The sequence below is a fragment of the Passer domesticus genome, chromosome 8 (genome assembly GCF_036417665.1).
Source record: "Passer domesticus isolate bPasDom1 chromosome 8, bPasDom1.hap1, whole genome shotgun sequence".
Lineage (NCBI taxonomy): Eukaryota > Metazoa > Chordata > Aves > Passeriformes > Passeridae > Passer > Passer domesticus.
Genome location: NC_087481.1, coordinates 24,351,374 through 24,371,465, shown reverse-complemented (window position 1 = coordinate 24,371,465; position 20,092 = coordinate 24,351,374). Strand labels below are relative to the sequence as shown.

At 40.3% G+C, this 20,092-nt stretch overlaps 1 protein-coding gene across 1 annotated transcript; it reads left to right on the top strand.

Moving 5' to 3' along the window:
• The first annotated feature begins 68 nt into the window (after nucleotides 1-68).
• On the top strand, nucleotides 69-20,092 carry DNA2 (DNA replication helicase/nuclease 2). The gene is made up of 21 exons (XM_064429692.1): nucleotides 69-155; nucleotides 905-1,084; nucleotides 1,472-1,655; nucleotides 2,949-3,094; nucleotides 4,559-4,684; nucleotides 5,501-5,720; nucleotides 6,811-6,928; nucleotides 7,207-7,372; nucleotides 8,564-8,758; nucleotides 8,943-9,173; nucleotides 10,138-10,254; nucleotides 10,358-10,467; nucleotides 11,526-11,635; nucleotides 12,576-12,800; nucleotides 13,894-14,087; nucleotides 14,191-14,280; nucleotides 14,388-14,580; nucleotides 17,151-17,240; nucleotides 17,847-18,029; nucleotides 18,149-18,297; nucleotides 18,901-20,092. The coding sequence occupies exons 1-21, from the start codon at nucleotides 145-147 to the stop codon at nucleotides 18,953-18,955; spliced, it is 3,093 nt and encodes a 1,030-aa protein (XP_064285762.1). The 5' UTR covers nucleotides 69-144; the 3' UTR covers nucleotides 18,956-20,092.

The following is a 20,092-nucleotide window of genomic DNA, read 5'->3' as shown; positions in this document are numbered from 1 at the left end:
GGCTGGAGGGGCGCGCGGCGGCGGCACCGGGGCGCGTGAGGCGGGGGGCTCGGGTGATCGGGGGGCCGAGCCGGGCCGAGCCGAGCCGAGCCGAGCCGAGCCGAGCCGAGCCGAGCCGAGCCGAGCGCCGCACGGGACCTGCCCATGGCCGAGAGGTAGCGGGGAGCCGCAGCCGGGCGGAGACAGCCGGGAGCGCGGGTGGTTTGAACTGCCAAACCGCTCCCGGCTCCGGGCGCGGGGAGGCGGGACGGGGCTCTGAGGGCTGGCGGGGCGGCACCGGCCTTGCTCGGGCTGGGCAGCGCTCGGGGCTGCCGGGGGTGAGCGGTGAGGGGCCGCCGCCGCTGCCGAGGGTGCTTGTGCTGGGCACGGCGGGGCCCCGGCCGCCCTGCAGCTCCCCCGGGCAGCGCTCGGTGCCCGCAGAGCGGCAGGCTGGGCCGCTCCGCCTCACGGCTGGGCCGCTGTGCCTCACGGTTGGGCCATTGGAAACTGAGCCTTGAATATCGGTTTGCTAAACAACTCCAGGTAATGGGTAAAAAACTCACTGCTCCGTGTTCGAGGTGTCTGTGTGGCTGCGGGAGTTCATGCCTGCAGGGAGATAGAAGCTTTCTCCCAAGCACAGGGTTTGCAGTACAGTTATAATTAGTTTATGGATATTGTTATTAGTTATGGATATGTGGATACAAAAATGAAGCACTAACTGGGATAAATAGCAAATTGCTTAATATTTATAGAGATTTCCTACACTCTACTGTACAGGACTAAAAAAAAAACAACCAAACGAAATATTTATAAAAATTGAAGGGGAGTGAAATTTGGTTTATATTTGAAGCTTCCCCTCTTTTTTGCATGTAGGTCAGCTGTTTTCAAACAGCGCAGTATTCTTTGTAATTAGCTGTTACTTCAGTTTTCAGAAGAAAGTGGCTGACTCACCTGATACCATCCTGAAGAATGGGCTGAACAACAGATACCGTGTGCTGGAGGTCAGCGTAGTACAGAGAAATGGAAGTGACCCTGAGAAACACTTGACAATTACAGCCTCCCCCTCACTGGAAGATACAGAGCTGTGCATCCTCAGGAATGGCTGGTAATCCACACAAACATACTGGAAATACTGGATTATTGACTCAGTTTTGTTTGTGTTGTCTGTGAGTTGAGTTTTACGGCCTTAAAGATGATATGGGATCCTGAAAGAATCTTTGTTGCATGCAACATTATCAGTATGCTAGCATAATGGGTATCATCCCCAGAAACCTGATGTCAGGTAACGGGTGTTGAGTGGGCACTGCTACCCTGCAGTTTTGTCATTGTAAAAGTGCCTTTAGTCACTCTCAGGATTTCTTTATGGCAACTCCTTAAAAGAGCCCAACCCAGCATTTCAAAGAATGTTGAATCTCCTCTGTTGGTGTGTTATTTCTGATACGTTGTGTCTGTCATTTGCAAACACTGATTGTGTGGGTGTGTTCCCTTGCAGGGAGTCTGTCCCGGTGGTTCCAGGGGACATTGTTCATTTGGAAGGGGAGTGCAGCTCTGGCACCTGGCTCATCAATGCCCAGAGTGGGTACCTGGTGCTGTACCCAGACCTGCTGCTCTCGGGCACCACCGTCTCCAGCAGCATTCGCTGCATGAGGAGGGCAGTGCTGAGTGAACGCTTCAGGGTGAGTGTTCATCCCACACTGCCACTGAGTCTCTGCTCCACTGACACTGGTGGCTTAGCTCAGGGTCAAATCTGGCTGTTAGAGATGTTGTTATTAGCAACTCAGAATGTCTACAACACAGAATAATGTGGGGTGGAAACTGTCTCTGGTTGAGCTTGTCTTGTTTTTTTGAGAATTGCACCTGAAATAACGCAGTACTCTTAATACAGCTACTGGGCTAAAGAACTGGTCTTTCCACTTATAATTCTGATAATTTTCTTTGTTAGAATATCTTGTCACATTTTTTGTGGATATGAATTCTTTGTGAGGGATATGTCTCTTGCCATCCATATGAAAATGTAACCACACTTGGCCAAGAGCTTCTGAAACGTATAGCTAATTCAGTTAATAATTGGTGTGGGCTAACTCTGGAGTCTGAATCCAGCTGCTCTGTCTTGGAAAGAGGAGAAGTTTCTTGTGGTAGTACCTTGCCGATACATGAGAGATATGCTGATAAATGGAGAAGCAACAGCTGCCAGTTTCACCTGATGAAAACTCCCAGGCATGATAGGAATATAAGTCCAAATGAATAAGAAAATTTTAACAGGGTGATAATCAGCCTGGCTGGGAACCTGTGACTGTAACAAGAAAAGTACAGGAGATTAAGACTATGAAATGTTCTTCAATCCTTTATTAGAGAAGTAAGGGGGATAAAATAATTGTTGGGACAATGCACAGGGTCCTGACTGGGATAGCACCATCCACTGGTCTGTAGGGCTGCCATAATACCACAGTGTTAAGGTTTCCAGCTGTTTGGTATGACTCGTGTCAAGGTCATTCCCTACCACTTTCAGTTCTCGTGAGTCTCCAGAGCCCAGCCCTGCTGATGGGTTTCTGAGCCATGTTGGTGATACACAGGATGATTTTCCTGTGAGCTGGTGACAGACAGGAAACTGCTTCATGCAAGAGATCTGTGTAAGATTGTAAAGGTACATATTTGCATTAGGAAATGCTTGCAGGCAGAATTTTCTCGAAGTTTATTTTAATCTGTGCCTTTGTTTCTCGCCTGCCAATCACAGACATTGTATCCTGACATTGTCGGGGTTGGCATAAAGCAACAAGTGAGACCCACTTCAATTCAGCTGCTCTCACAGGCAGCTTTGACCAGATAATCATTAGTGAGGTGAAAGCTGTCATGATCTTGTGGTTAAATAAGTGCAGGCTGTGATGTGCAGCAAATAAAATCCAGAAATTTGTCAGAGAAGTTGGCATGAAATGGGCATAAATCTTCAGGTATGATGGCATCTGTTGCAGGGCTCCGAGTCGGGTTCGCCCCAAATGCTCGTTGGGACAATTCTTCATGACATCTTCCAGCAATCAGTCACCAATAACTTGACACAAGAAAAGGTGCAAGAACTAGCCAATAAAATTGTGTATGGACAAAAGTACCTCAAAGAAATGTAAGTAGCATTACAACTGCCTTTTATGTGTGGAAGACAGGGCAGGAACACTTTGAACTAGCAATTTAAGTTGTACTTTAGAAAATGTAGCACTGGTATTAGGAGAATGTTCTGCCAAATGACTTTATCTTACTAAAAGATCCCCAGTTTCCATTAAGCAATTCCTCATTTGGTAGCTTAGTTTATTTTCCTTCCCTGCTATGCTACTTCTATATATCTGAACTACTCTTTTGGAGTAACTGTATGTGGCAGGGTGGTTTTTTTACTTTTAGACCAAGCAGGTTGCAGTGTTTGTGTCTGTAACATTAGATTTCCAGGCATCTCCCAAAGCTGATTTGAGTGGGACAAATAGTTAATTATGATCCTCAGCAATGAACCTGGAACCTTGTAACTGACCCAGAACTGAATGTCTGTTAATTTCATATCTTTATCAGTTGCTTAAAGTCTCAGTTTTTAGATGACCTTTAACTTATTTTCTTAGCAAAGCTGATAGAAATGCTAGCCAAACAAATCATCTTAGTATTTCCATCAGAAAATGGGAAGATGAATGGCTGTCAGTTTTAACATTTTACTGCAGGCTTGATTAAAATACAATTCTACCCATGTAAATTAAAAATCATTATATATGTACTGTTTTAAATTGTGTGTTGGGCAATATCAGTATCTGTTAGCCCCAGATGAGTCAGAAGTTAAAGTTGTAGTGGCAAGAGTTATTACTCTTAGTTCTGTTTTGGAGAGTGTTTTGAATTGTGGCTCCTGAAATTACTTAAAGGCCTTTATGTCATTCTGAGCCTCCGTGGAACTGTTAATTTGCAATTCCTTTTTGCATATGCAGGCTACTGTTTATTGGCATGGAAAAATAAGTTGCATAAGTCTGCTGCCCGTGGTCAGTTGCACTCCTCAATGCAAAATCCACTTGTATTTCTCTGCTGCTGTGGAATAATGGCATTATTTCCAGTGGTTGCCAGTACTGAATTATCTAGTGCCACATGATTCTGGGTCATGTTCTGTTAAAATGTGTGTAAGGAGCAGATGAGGATATCCAGACTAAAACCAAAGGTCTTTTAATTTTTTTATTCAACATTGCATGAATTGTAGGAATAGCCATTTTTAAATGCATGAGTCTGGTGCTGCTTTCCTGCAGTCACACTGTTAGTTTGGTTTCATCACATCTGCCACGCTGATGCTCTCAGTGTGCTGTACCTGTTGTTTCAAAGTTTACATCAGAAATGGATGTTCTGGTATGGTAATTTCTTTTAATAGATGTTCAGTTAATAGTTTTATGAATTGAGTTGAACCTCTATGCACCTGTTGTTGTCTACAGTTTATAGATATTTATAAAAACTTGACAGTTACTTCCAACGATCTTGTTGCTACTCAAGGCAAATCTCTTTAGTATCAACAGCAGATTTAATACTTTGTTTCTTTAATGCTTTAATGTGCACGTCTTTTTTTTTTTTTTAGGTATGTCTTAAATCTGAAACAAGCACAAATAATGCAAGAAGTAGAAGAATATTTGCCATCATTTTTTAAGTGGGCAGAAGACTTCATGCACAATCCTGCAAACCAAAACAAAATGCAACTAAAACTGTAAGAAGCCAGAATTAAATTTTAAACCATTTTATGTTGTATATCTTGTTTAGTTTACTTGAAATTTTTAGAACTCTTTATGCACATCTGTTGGGTGATTTGGAGCTAATTCATGGCCTCACTGGTTGTAGAGCTGACCTTGTGCTGCATGTTTAGCTGCCATTGGGAGTACTGAGCAAGACATGAAGCCTGAGGGGGAACTGATGTCAAAATCTTGAAATCCTTGTGAACATGGTATAAACCAGAGCTTTTAGTGAGCAGAAGAGAAAGGGTATTTGAGCTGCTGACTAAACTAGGAGTTACTGTAGTTATGAGCAAGACTGCATATCAGAATGTGAAACTATTAATCAAATGGAGTTCTTGACTAATAAAAGATTTCTTTGGTGAAGTGGTGATTTTACTCAAAAGCTGCTCTTCTTGTCTGTGGCTTCTTGCTGTTAATTTTAACCAGAGAATGTTAAAGTTTTAGTGAAATGGCAGGTCTGAGTAAAACCTGTAGGCTACTGTCAAGTGTATGACAGAGTGTTGTTATTGAGAAAAGACCAAAAACTAATAAAAACAGTTTAAAGTCTCATTTTAACTTTGAAATTTAGATGAATACCAAAACTAACTGAAGTTACTTTCTGATATGTTGCTTCCTCTGTTAATGGGAAGATTACTTTGAGTGAGTAATCTCGAGGCATTTTATTTCTTAAGTTAGAGCCTAAAGGACACTGGTAATGCAGAAATATTATATATTGAGTTGCAACACATTTTAATGTTTAAATATTAATAATTAAGGGAAATTGTTAACTTTTGGCTTAATTTTCTTCCTAGGTCAAATGATGGAAAAACAGAAGATGTATCTTCTAAGATAGAGGTTGTAGAGGTCTTGGACATTGAAGAGAATATCTGGTCTCCCAGGTTTGGGTTGAAGGGAAAGATTGACGTTACAGCCAGGGTGAAAATCCATTGCCAGTCAGGAGTGCAGTCTCGGATAATGCCTTTAGAGCTCAAGTCTGGCAAGGAGTCAAACTCCATAGAGCACAGAAGTCAGGTACAAGCACCAAATGGCTAATTCCCTTCTCAGTGGCTGTGTGTACTTTTTTGTTAGGTGACCTATTTTGTCTTATGAGTGTGAAACACTTTGTATGTGGTATAATCTAAATTCATGGGTGGCTCATCCTGGCATGCCCAAAGCTGCTGGTATAAAACTAAAGTGAACTTAGTAGTAAGAAGTATAACATTTACCACCTTCAAGCACACCTATGGGTTTTATCCTGAAATGTCTGTTCTTCAGTCTCTTCTCACTACATTCAAATATTAGGTTGAAGCAGACTGTTTCAGTAACTAGGGTTATAGCTGGCCTGATTTAGAGAGGTGGTAGCCTTGACATAAGGTTTTAAAGGTGCCTTTTAATTTAAATCCTTGGTCAAGTTTTTACTACTCACAGCTTCTAGAAGACTTGTGATAATAATGGCTGTTTAGCCATATAAATTGTGGAAGAACTAAATGCAGTTTAGAATGTGTTTTGGTTTTAGTGCTGTGCTGGTTTTGACTGGGGTTAGCAATGGTTTTCCTCACAGTAGATAAATGTGGGCTGTGCTCTGGGTTTGTGCTGAGCTCAGGCTGATAACACAGGGATGTTTTGCTGTTGTTGCTGAGCAGGGCTCACACAGAGCCAAGGCCTTTCCTGCTCCCCCCAGGGCCAGGCTGGGGAGGAGCCTGGGGCTGCTGGGGAGTGAGGGGACAGCCAGGACAGGGGACCCAGGGATCAAAGGGGTGTCCCAGACCATGTAGCTGATCATCAAACTCACTATCTAAGGTGGAAGGGTGGGGGGCACTCCAAGGTTTGGAGTGATGGAGATTTCCCTTCCCAAGGCACCATTCCATGTGATGGGGCCCTGCTCTCCTGGGGGTGGTTGAACACCTGTCCAGCCATGGAAAGCCATGAATTAATTCCTTGTTTTGCTTTGCTTGCATGTGTGCCTTTTCTTTTCCATCTTAAACTGTCTTTCTCTCAACCCTCAGCAAGGGTGGGGAGGTGAGTGAGCTCTTGGTTGCTGCTTGGGGTTAAACCACAACAACTATACTGGAATAATATGCATTCCAGTGTGAATATATGTATTTATGTAAAATGTTTGCAGGTTATTCTGTACACGTTGCTGAATTTAGAGAGGAGAATGGATCCTGAAGCTGGATTTCTTCTTTATCTAAAAACTGGTACAATGTATCCTGTTTCTGGAGCTCGCATGGACCGAAGAGGTAAAGTTCTTCCCCTTCTCTGGAAACCATAATTCTCTCAAATATTTCTAAAATCTTTCTTTATAACTGTAATGTTTACTCTTATGAAAATAGCTGTTCTTGGGAACACTTCACTTGTTACTAACCTTATGTTAAAAATTAAATTGTTTTATTAATACAGTGCAAGGATTTTGTGACTAATCAGTGCTTAGTTGACTAAAAAGTTGATAGCTAATTACTTTTGAGGTATAAGTTTTTACAAGCAAAACCATCAGCTTAGTTTATCCTTTTCTTGACAGAATTAATGAAGTTAAGAAATCATGTGGCCTTCTACTTAACACACAGTACCTATAAACCCGATGTGGGAAGGCAGAATTCACAGCTTGCTGCTTTGCCTCCTGTGATTGATGACAGTCAAACATGTAAATATTGCTCCCAAATGCACAACTGCTTTCTATACAGCAGGTAAAAAAAAAAAGTCTGACTAATGTTTTTAAATGAGATTGAATAATTATATCTTTTGATATAATAATTTCATTTTTGTGGTTGACAGTTTTGTATATATTGAAGACTTTTCCACCCCAAAAGAATCTTCCAGAGATTCTCTACAACTTGTATGATTCAGCTCGTGATCTCACAGAGACTTAATATGTTTGCTCAGGTACACTTTTTGCAAGACAAAATCGGAGATAAGTCTCAACAAAATACGTGATGACAATAACAGGTCTGTTTTAAAAGCTGTATTCTTGCAGCTCTCTGAAAAAGGCAGTCTCTGGGCCTGAGTTCTGGCTGGAGAACCACTTTTTCAGGTTCACTCTGTAGAAGAGTGTTTCCCTGTAGGGTATGACACAAGAAATACATTGATACTACTCTGCTGAACTGTTACTGCATCTCCTGGTCAACAGAAGTAGTGAGCAAATATTCCATAAAATTTCACACAAAGTTATTGAATTGTTTTAACAACTGTTACAAGTTTTAGTCTCTATGCTGCACAAAAAAACCCGACCAAAATTGTATGTGGAAGAGATCAAATGAGGTTTGTTAGAAAAGGAGAGCCTGTGGGGTGCTCTTGTGGAATTAGAATGCCTGATTGTTTTTAAAATTATAGGGGTCAAAGTGTATGTTGAGGGAGCTTTGTGAGGATACCTGACATGTTTTTGTGAAATCCTGCTTCTAATACTCTCTTGTTGCAGCAGCAGGATACAGCTGGATAGCTATTTACTTCTGAATAAGCTTTTCTCTCTCTGGTTGTATACATTATTTGGTATAATGTCTACTGATATTTAGTTTTGAAATAAGTGGGCTTGAAGATTGCTGTGTATTAACTACTAAATCCCCCTTGATTTAGGTAGATATCAAAATAACACTCATATGTTACAATAAAAGGAGTAAAAGGTAGACTCTGTAAATGTATGTGTTACTATATTTGGTCTTTGATTAACCTAGTGCCCTTCAAAATCATAGAGATGATGTGAAGTTACTCATACAAGATTATGCATCTGAGCAAAGGATACAGGTTCTACTGTATTCAAGTAATGACAAATTAATCTGTCTGGTATGTTACAGTAGGTATTTGGATTGTTGTTATGTGCATATGGACTTCCAGGTGAAAAAGGATGCAGGCTGAGCCTTTCCTGTGGCTGGTTCTATCCCTAGAGCTGTGGAGCAGAAGATGGCCAGTGTGGCCTTTCCTCCTGCTTTGGTGCCTGTCATTGACAGAGAGACCCAGCACCTGAAACCCTCCCACCTGGAGTATTTCAGCTTCTGGTATCTGATGTTAACCTTGGAGCTGCAAAGTGGAGAGCATAAAAAGGGAAATAAAAATATATGGATGACACCTTCTTTGGAAAGGTAAGGCTTAATTGCTAAACTCATGCCATTGATGCTTCCTTTTATCCTTTGTTTGATTTTGTATTTTGGTTTTGATGGTTGGTTGTGGGTGGTATGGCTTTTTAACTTGGGGGGTTTTATTCTTAATAGTTCTCTTACAGAGAGGATGTTAATATTAAAATATTTCTTTTTCTAATACCTTCAGAGAGAAGGCTGGAGATTGTGTTGGAAACATGATCAGAGTTGATGAAGTCCATGAAGTTTCTGAGGGACAGTTTCTACATTTTTTCCAGCGTAGAAATGGTGCCTTATCTGGGGCAAACCTCTTGGTTGGTGATCGAGTGGTTGTGAGTGGAGAGGAAAAGGGTTTACTTGGTTTGGCTGCTGGCTATGTTAGAGAAGTCAGTGGAACAAAAGTCTCCTGTTTGCTGGGCAGGTAATAGGATAAAAAGAAAAATATCTGTTTGTAAATTCTCTGGCACTGGCCTGAGGAAGGGTGCTGCTAGATGTCCTAAAAGATGTGACATGTCCTGACTCTTCCTACTGGTGATGCCTCAGGTTTAGCTTTTCTATTTTTCAGATTCTGTGCTGCTTCAGTGTGTGGGTCTGGGCTTCATATTAGGGGATGGTGAGCTCTCTGCACAGAGCAGGGAGACAAAACAATTCCTGCTCTAGCTGGGGACCAAGGACACCCACCCAAATCTCAGGCCCAAGAGCACAAACAATGTGGGCTGAAGGGAGAAAAACAAGGAGGATGGGACTTCATGGGCTAAAGCTGTAATTGGGCAATTAACTCCAATAGGCAAATGGACCAGAACTTATAAAAGTGAGAGGCCCTGTGACTGGGTGTCCATTTTGTGACCATTTTGGTTCATCTCGGATGCAGCCCTGGCTGGGCTCTTGTGCTGCCCAAGGTGGATCCATGGAGGCCTTTTAATAAATCCCTACTTTATTCTTTAGCTCCATCTAGCCTCTGTTCTGGGTCAGCCTTCACAAGGCATCACTGCCTTTGGAGTAGTACCCTTCAGAGATTCTCTTGTCTTGACTGAAACTGTCAGTACCTGGTCAGTATATATGCCTGTCAATTTAATCAGGTTGTTTGAATAAAAGCACATTTTAACTCTATTTACTTACATCTCTAGCATGATCTATATTGGTACAGTGATTACTGTGTTAATAGTAACTTTCATTGTTCAGTCTTTATTGTCGAAATTGGGCCTGTGTTTTATTATCCCTCATTGGGATCATGCTTTCTTTAGAGCAGTTAATAGTGTATTTCAATTAGTGTTGCTTCACTCTGGGATCCCTGGAAGATATCATTTAACATGTAGTAATAAGTCTTTAATCAACATACAGCTGGTAAACAAAATTATTTTATCCATGTTCTTGTCATCCTTCAGGAATTTGTCAAACCTCCCCAAGAACACTGTATTTAGGTTGGATCATGATGAAGGAGATGTTGGTACAGGAGTCCCTTTTAAAAATCTTTCTAAATTGATGAAAGATTGCCCAGTCAGGTATGAAAAATCAACTTAATTTCATGCTTTCAGTATTTTCAGATGAAGTTTCTCAACTGGCAACTCTTATTTGAATTCAGTTTTGTCTTGTTTTTATCCACAGTGAAAGGCTCCGCAACTTGATAATTGACTTCCAGAAGCCACGTTTCATTCAGCACTTGAGCTCTGTCCTTCCTCCTGAAGCAAAGGAAACTGTTGCAAGTATTTTAAAGGGTACAAAGTGACTTTCCCCAAAATACTCTGTTTACTAGTTTGTCTCTATAGCCAAAGTATTTGTCATGCTATAAACATAAGGAGTTTTTCCCACCTTGGGATCCTGTGATAGTTCTCAGCTTAAAAATTAAAACCAAGTTCTTGCCTTGCATGTCTTCCAGCTAGCTGAAGACTCATTTAATCACTAGAAGACTTGATCAGCCCCTTGCTCACAACTTTATTTTATTTTTGCTAGAGGCTGCAGTGTGCAGTTGCAGACAGAGGGCCATGTGATTCCCTCTGTAACCTTTCCAGAAGGAATGGACAGAGACAGTTCTGGAGGAAGCTGACTTGAGGGAGAGGAAGGAGATAGGCTTTGGTGGAAACATTCACTTGTATAATCAATCACTCTTGCTGACTTGTTGACAAGTGTCAACATAGTGTCATGCTTTGTGGCATTTATTTAAAAACAAGACTTGTTTAGGTATGAGGCAGCATCTTGTATTTGATGGAAATGTTTACTTGTGCTCTGACAGAGTTGCCTGTGAAAACATAAATTTAACTGAGCTGTCTTAAAGCAAACTGAACTTTTTATAAAAACTCAGTTTGAAGTCTTATTTTGCTTGAGATTTACTTAGTCCAAATAGTTGCTTGTTTGCATCAGGCTGGGGCAAACCAGCTCTGCTGTAATGTTTGTTCTAAACATGCTGCTGTATGTGCAACTCATCAGCCCTTGCTGTGAGCTGTGGGTTTGGATGTGAAAGTCATCAAACACAAATGCCCAGACACAATATATGAAGGGGGTCAATTAAGATATTAGAAAAAAAAGTCACAAAAGGTCTAAAAATAAAAAAATGTCTTCAGTGACTTATTTCTACGACCATAGTGCAGACCTTCTACTACTTATCTTGTGTATTATGTTTATTGTCATATCTTCATTAGAACCTACAGACTTTGCTCAGTTCTTGCCTCCATTAAGGGCTTTAGTGAAGGAGGAAATTACAGATTTGCTGTGACTTTAGTAATTAATACAATTATGATGAAGTGTAGTAATTTAATTTTGCTTTTTCTTCTGAAAGGTCTAAATAAGCCTCAGAAACAGGCAATGAAACAAGTGCTGCTTTCAAAAGACTACACACTTATTGTGGGTATGCCTGGAACAGGAAAAACGACTACAATATGTGCTCTAGTAAGATCATGTACCTTGGAGTTTTTTGGTGGGATTTAGAGGATAGAATTAAACCAACTGTGCAGTGTCATGACTTGATCTAACAGTATCTGTATAATTTCAAGGAAGAAAACACATTTCTTTTTGCTTAACCTATATTTGGTAGAACTAAAATTGGCTTTTGTGGTGTAGGATGGTCAATTGCTTGTGTAGGAATGTATGTGGGAGGGAGGAGATTGAAGTGTGCTATTTAATCATTTCTGTGATGCTTTAGTGTTAAAATTCTTTGGCTCCAAATATCAGCAAGTCTTCAGATCTTGAGTTATAGCTCAAAAGAGGGACTCTTGAGCAGCCAGTAATGTGTCCACTGTAAATTGTATGAACCTGTGGGGCTGAATCCATGTGCAGTCTGCATCCATCTCCTCTAGCTGGTATTTCCCCAGGAAAGAACTGTAGGAGCATACTGCATTCAGGCTGTAGGCTGAGTGAGGTTTTCATGAAAGAGCAGTGTTACCCTGCTTCCATTTGTCATCAGCTTGTGCAAAGAGGAGGCTGGAGAGCAGAGAGCTGCTGCTATCTTCAGATCAGCCCATTGCCCTGAGTCTCCAGTGGCTGAACTGCCATGGAGAGCAGTCCTATGGGACCAGGCTGCCTGGCTTCTTCTTACAGTGGGGATCTTGGAGTGCAGTTCCTTGGGAGTGCACATCCAGGTTCTTGGCTCTGTGTGGGCAGTGTTGTGAGCCTGCTGGCCATGGGAGCCCTCAGGACTGTTGCCCACATTGTCAGTGGCCAGTCTGGCCAGAGAGACTGATACAGACCAACTCATGTTTATTCCTGGCTCCCTCCAAATTTCCATGTGCTTTTCACCTTAGCAAACCTGGGATTGTTGATTCTTGCAGATGAAACCTTTTCTGCTTCTCCTTAACAGCTTCTCCTTTTCCTTCCCTTTGCCACTCATTAGGTGAGAATTCTTTCTGCCTGTGGCTTTAGTGTCCTTCTGACCAGTTTTACACACACGGCTGTGGACAATGTCCTGCTGAAGTTGGCCAAATTCAAAGTTGGTTTCTTGCGCTTGGGGCAAACTCAGAAGGTTCATCCAGATATTCAGAAATATACAGAAGAAGAAATCTGCAGATCTAGATCAATTAAGTCTGTAACGGAGTTGGAAGAGGTCTATAATAGTCAGGTGAGAAAAATGTTTTTTTTTCCCTAGCTCTTCAAATTATTAAAGATAATTACATTAGTATTTTGTTTGGATGCTGCAGAGAAGAAACCCATCCCAAGGGTGTGTACTGCTGTAAGAAATCTGAGCTGAAAGAGATACTCAACCTCTGCATTGTTTCAATTTCTTTATAGCCAGTAATGACCTACATAAAGTCTGCAAGCTGAGAAGCTTTGTTTATGGCCACACAAAGTAACTCATCATTGTAAGTAATAAGCCCCAAAGACTCCAGTGCTTTTCTCTGAGGTCTTGTGAATGGGCTGCTGCAGCCTCCTTTAGCATTATTTACATTCTGCTGCTGATTGTCCCTTCTCCCTCCCTCTGGTGCTCCTTGTGCCATTAGTACAATCAGCAGATGGGGAAGAGGAAGTGGAATGCTGTGGAGCTGACCTGGCCAAACCCTTATTTTTGATGGAAAGATTAGTGCTGTCTGTGTGATTGTTAATACAAACCATAATGGGAGCTGGGTCATGTGAGTCAGTGGCAGCTTTAAATTAAATTCACTGAAAGAATAAGGTTTGATGGTAGTTGGAGTAAATGCCAACTTCACAAAAGCTGCCATTTACTTTTTATTGATGAGTATTGCTGGGGAATGACTGAAGTCATAAGGGGAATGACTTGGCATTTCTTATTTTGGGCATTTTGGATTGCAGTGGAAGCACAGCAGTGGGAAGAACTGTGCTGCTGTTGTTGTTTTATCTTTTCTTCAGTATTGAAAAAAACACCAAACCACCTGATTTTTCACTGCAGTCATTTCAGCACACTCCATGAATTGTCCATTAATAGAACCTGGCATCACTCTGAACACATGACAGGAGCAAGTTGTTTGCTACAGTCTGCTCTAAAGCTGGTTTTGTTTGTCACTTGCAATTGATACGAGAATATGTCAGGCCAATATATATTTAAGTAATGCTGGTCTGATTTCAAGGATAAATAATTTGATTTCTGTAATTTTACAGTTCAGTTTAATGGGAAATATTTTTTCTTTTAATATGGAGAATATAATGCTAAAGGATGTAAAATGTACCTTATCCTTGAAGTGTGTCTCAATTTTCAGCCAGTGGTAGCAACATCTTGCATGGGAGTAAATCACCCCATCTTTGCTCAGAAGCAATTTGACTTCTGCATTGTTGATGAAGCTTCCCAAATCAGCCAGCTCGTCTGCCTGGGCCCACTGTTCTGCTCCAAAAGGTTTGTGCTGGTGGGGGATCATCAGCAGCTGCCTCCACTTGTGCTGAATGCAGAAGCAAGGTAAGATAAAATGCTGCTGGACAATTACTAGTCACAGATTCTGGGAAGGCTCTTGGAGTGTTCTGATTGATGCATTTTGATTTTTGTCTTTGTGTTTTAACAGAGATCTTGGCATGAGTGAAAGCTTATTTAAAAGGCTGGAACAAAACCAAAATGCTGTTGTCCAATTAACTGTGCAATACAGAATGAATAGGTACTTTCAACATTTATGTATTTTAAAAAATTATTCATCATGTGTTCGTGATGTGGGATTGAAATGATGAGATTTTTTTGCTTTTTCTTGTTTTTTTAAATCTTTAGTAAGATTATGTCATTGAGTAACATGCTGGTATATGAAGGCAAACTGGAATGTGGCTCAGAGAAGGTATCAAATGCCACTGTTAACTTGCCCAACCTAAAGAAATTGAAACTGGACATTGGGGATGCTTCAAAGATGTGGCTGAAAGAAGTCCTTGATCCAGACACACCTGTGTGTTTTCTGAACACAGAAAAGGTAAAGTTCATTATGCTCTTTCAACATGTAAAACTTCATTCAGAGTAGGGTAAAACATGGAGCTTCAGAAAGTGTTTTTCCAGCATCATGTGAAGTGTGCAGCACACAAAAGCATCGTTGGTATTGTTGGCAGGGCTGAGCAGGGTGGTACAGCTGCTGCTGGAAGCATCACATCTGAGAACAGCTGAAAACTTGAATTTAAATACTATTTCAGAAGATATTGAATGGACTTTAAACTTTGTTTTTCCTATAAAGTGTAGCTCAAAATGTGTAGCTGTACTGGATGTCCTTGCAACCAGGGAATGGCCTTGTTTCCATTGTCTGAGGGTCATTGGTGGCAAAGCTGTGTGCCAGTGGCAGCAATAACTGCAATTCTCCATGGAATTTTGCAGACATTCTCTACATTGAAGTGCAAAGGATGAATAAGTTGCTTTAGGTGTGTCCTTTCATGGAGACACAGAATTTTGCTAGGAAAGTAAAATTCTAGTGCAGATAAAAATTCTGCAAAGAAACTGAATTGCAGGAAAAATGAGGAAGAGTTTAAATGCATGAGGAAAAAGATGAATAAATTAGTACCTGTTTGTGGTCTCTTATAATTGTTGCTGTAATTGGTGATTGGATTATGATTTGAGTCTTTTTTCCTCCTTAACAGGTTTTCTGTTGATGCCTATTAATGCTGTGTTTTGCCAATAATTATATCAACTGATGATCTTTTATACTGACCCTGGTTAGAACTCACCAGTGTTTCTATGCTCTTTTGACACTGTACAGGATTTATGGTTTTTTTCCAACAGTTCTGATAGAATCTTTTTAATGACCTGAAAACAAGCAGAGTTTACTTTGATGCCTTAGAGAAATTTCTAAAAATGTCTAAACTAAACAGAGACATTTTCCAGGAATGCCTTGACAGCTGCAGTCCTTTCCCAGGAAAGCAGACAGTTGGTCCCAGGGAAGAGGCCTGTTAATAGGAATCTGGCTGAACCACTGTTTATCTAGTAATGATAGCAAAATTGCCAATGAAAAAAAAAGTAGAGTTTCTGTTCCGTTTTTTTCCCTTAGAAAGCCTATCTCAAGTGTAAGACAGCTGTCCTCTTCACAGAGCCAGGAGGAAAGTTTTTATTTCCAAAATATCCTAGATTTGTTGAGACATGAGGCTATAATGTCATTTCTCCTTTTGGACTTCCTGTCAGAACTCCATGTGTTGTGGCAATCATGAAGGGAGAAATTAAAAAAACCTCACTGAACATGACAACAAACAAAACCAGCTTTTATTTCCTTTCACTTCATAGTAGGTTTTTCCCCCTCCTGTATTGTTTATAGTGTAACCAAGAAATGCTTATGACTTGGCAGGGAGGGATACAAACAGAGAGAAGGAAGAGGAAAAAATACCATGACACCACCAGGAATCTTACATTTATTGTGCAGGCTTTAAAAAAAAAAAAGAAAAAGCCTCTATTGTTTTCTGCTTAACAATGCAACAAGTTTGTGACAGCAATGGGAAATCTATTTGTTTCTTTTCTGTCAACCCCTGTGTCAGTCTGCACTTCTCTGACAGCTTGGGGCTGTTGGTTTGAAAAATGGCATCCTTGATTTAGGGCAAGTCTGGGAATTTCTAGGCCCAAGTTGTTTTTGTTAGTGGTTCTGCTGGTGTCCTGTGGGAACAGGAGAAATATAAATGTAAGCATGTGTTACCATAAGCAGGACACAGCTTTTAGAGCTTCTTTTCTGAAATTATTTTTGTGTAGTTTTTAGCTACACTAATGCCAGTGTGGTCAGAAATTAACTGTGCAGTAAAACAGTGCTCTTCTACTTTAAGAGAACTTGAGCACATGGAATTAGGAGGCTTCCAAACACACTTTCATTGCTATTGGTGCTACTTCAACTTTAGAGTAGGCAGGAGTCAAGCAAAAAGAAAAAATTACAAAACTGTGACACTACAATGACAAGAGTTTACATCCTGAGCTTGTTGGCCTCATTTATGTATGATGTAGAGAATGGCAGGTAATAGTTAAGAAATGGTAAATCCAGTGAATACTTTATTTAAAGGTTGGGAGTTTATATTACAATTTAATACCACCATTTTGGATAGTTCTTGCTATAGCTTTAGATGTAGGCATTCAAACATTAAAAAATTATCCCTTCTGCCATGGAATGAAGAAAACTCACTGTAAATAATGTTGCATGGAGAGTGTTAAAGCAAAAGTCCCATGTAAATTATAATTTGCTCTCTTACCTTATCAGCAGGAAAATGTCCATTTTTGGGTTTTTTGATTTATGATGTATAATGCTGAACTGTAAAGTCAGAGGATTAAGTTTGGCAGTTTCTTAAGGTGACAAGCCTAGTGCTAGAGACTTATTTTGGGGATCGTTCCAATTTGTTTTGCAAATGCAGTATTCTGAAGTTAACTCACAGTACAGGCTCTTCTGTTTAGTAAAACTTGGCATTTAACTTTATTTCTTTAATTAATACCATCAGTATAAATCCACATACAACTCAGTGAGTTAGGGACAGAACATAGTACCCCATTATAGACAGCAAAAGTAATTGTTTTCTGTTTGTATTTTTAAAGGTCCCAGCACCAGAACATGCAGAAAAAGGTGGCATAAGCAATGTGACAGAAGCTAAAATAGTGCTTTTCCTCACATCCTTATTTATTAAGGTATCTTTTACTTTATTACATGGTTTGGAGGGATATCTTTAATATTTTTACATTGCTTTAGTAGTTGTGACTGTATGTGTTGGGTAGCTCTCTTGGAGATAATCTTAAGGGTAAATTTAAGGATAAATTGAAGATTGGCTTCATGTCAGTGTAGTGGGGAGCCTGAGGTCTGCATTCTCTTCCCTGTCCTTGCCTGCTTGGATCTGAGATGCAAAAAACACAAGCTGGATGCCAAATTCTTTTAAGAGATGAGGGCTTTCTTGGGAGGGAGGGCAGAGGATTTGCCTTTGTTCCTTATTTCATCCAGAAACACAGACCAGGAGCTCTAAGTGTTCATCTTGCAGTTTAAAGAAGAAAGAAAAATGAGGACTTCAAGGATATCTGTCTTTGTGCCAAGTTAAGACAAAGCTTGGGAGCTTGCAGTAACTGATGTTTTCTATCTCCTTTAGTTAATACTAGTTACACCTACAGTTCCATTAGTTTAGATACAATATCTTGCAGCACTGTTTATAAAACAAATTAATTAGAAGAATCTTTCTGACCATACTGAGTTTCCCAAGCCAACTGCAGTGACAGATTTTTTTCTCTGGTTCCTTCTTCATTCAGGCTGGCTGTAAGCCCTCAGACATTGGCATTATATCACCCTACAGACATCAGTTAAAAACAATCACTGACTTGATGGCAAAATGGAAGGAGAACAGAGTGGAAGTTAACACAGTTGACAAATACCAAGGAAGAGACAAAAGTATCATAATTGTGTCTTTTGTTAGGAGCAGCATTGATGAAAATGTAAGTTGGCCATTTGAACTTTGTTCCAGTCAATTCCAGTAGTTTAGATGTGTTTTGAGGATGAGTGGTTTATGTCCATTGAGCAGGACAAACAAAAGCAAGTGACATTTATTTCCCAGCTTGGCACCCTGCTGAAGGACTGGCGCCGCCTGAACGTGGCCATCACCAGAGCCAAGCACAAGCTGCTCATGGTGGGCTGTGTTCCATCCCTGTGCTGCTATCCTCCCCTGGAGAAGCTCCTCTGCCACTTGCAGTCCCAGGCAATGATATCCTTTTTCTCCATGCTGGTTTGGGAAAGGGGAAAGGTAGGATTGACTCACTGAGATTTGAGGTAAGAGTGGGAAGATTTTGATTATTTGGGTTATACTTTTAACAGTGATTGGCAGCACAGCACAAAATGTGCTGATTAGATTTGCCAGAAGTATACTTGAGATCAAGCTAGGGGATGGGTTTAGAACCTGCTCTGTCTTCAACAGCAGAAAAAGTCAGTGCTGACTTGCAAGTCAACTTGGACATAATTTTTTGATTTCAAGGCCTGAATTTTTAATTTTTAATGTTTTTGCATTTTTTCTTGTGATCATTTCAAGTTTCTTGGCATCTTAACATCAGTGTGATTGCTTTCTTCCACTGAACACATCTGCTTCATGAATGATCTTGGTGGAAAAGAAAATAGTGTAACTTTCAGATGACTTGGTAATTTTTTTCTTTCTCTCTGGCATTGTACTAAATAAGCTTTAGCTATTGCTGTTTCCATCTCCTATTTAAACAGGAAAGAACCTTGTTAGCTGCTTTCTTTGCAAACACCAATGCATATTCTAACAGGTTTTGTGAAAGCCAAGTGTTGTTAAAATGCTTCCTTAACTTGCTACATCTTGAATCTTCCAGCCGGGGCTCATGAAAGTATCCACAAGTGTAACATCTTATGAGTGTGAAGATGGAAAGTTTTGCAGGCCTTTGTATCTTCTCTTCTGCTGTTGTTTAATGTAAATAGCTGGTAATTGGGGTGTCAGTGCTGATGTGCACTGTTCAGTCTGCAGGCAGCCAAAACAGGAAGCATTCAATTATTTGGAAGTTTCCTTTCAGTGGAATAAGACATTTCTTAAAAAAGCTGATGGTTGCAGTACTAAAGCACCCAGCTTACTTGTGACAAACCAGAAATATGAAGCACTCTGTTCCTTCCACTGCTGGATATTGCTGTATTCTCTTTGACCTTGATGAGCAGTTACCTGCAGAAGTGAGTGGGGAAACACTTGAAGAGGAAGGGAGCATAAACCAGTATTGTATTGAGCCACAGTTTTCTGGGCTCAGTTTGGTTTTCAAAACTTGAAAACGTAGTTTACATACAATAACAACACTTGTTAGAATTCCTAATTAAGGTACTGTGCTATTTGAAAAAAAACCTAGAAAAAACGTCTTTGTCTTCTTCAAAACCTCACAAGTCTACTCCTGCTTTTAAAAGTGCTGAAGTCTTTTATATTTATATACATAATGTAATTAATCTCTCATGTGAAGATCCCTTGATGACATTTCTAATCTCTTGATTTTGCATACCTCAGGGAGAAATGTGATGCTGATTTCACTTAATCCCCTGTTATTAACTTATGTGTTCAGCAGATCAATCTGAAGTGAAATGCTTCATGGTAGAACTCTTGTTTGCAGTTTGTCTGATCTGTAGTGTTTAACTCAAAAAAGAAACAAAACTAGACATGCAGCTTGCTGATTAAGAAGCTTACATGCTCAGGTTCTATTTTTTTAAAGATGACGGCATATAAACAACAGAAAACACCTTTTACTTGAGGGATCTCTGTTAGTTTCTTTATGCTACCTCATATTCTAGACCAAAGAGGCTGACAAGTTTCTTTCCAAGGCTGCTGATGGAAACATCAATTTTTTTGATTCTTCAGAATCATTAACATTTGTTTTCTCTTGGATCAATGTCAATTAGCTGTGTGCATACAGCTGCAGACAAACTTGTTAAATGTGGGCATTTTCACTCTTTTAAACTGCTCCCTAACTTTTTGTAATGTTTGAACTAATAAAAGTTTGCTGTTGATTTCATTAAA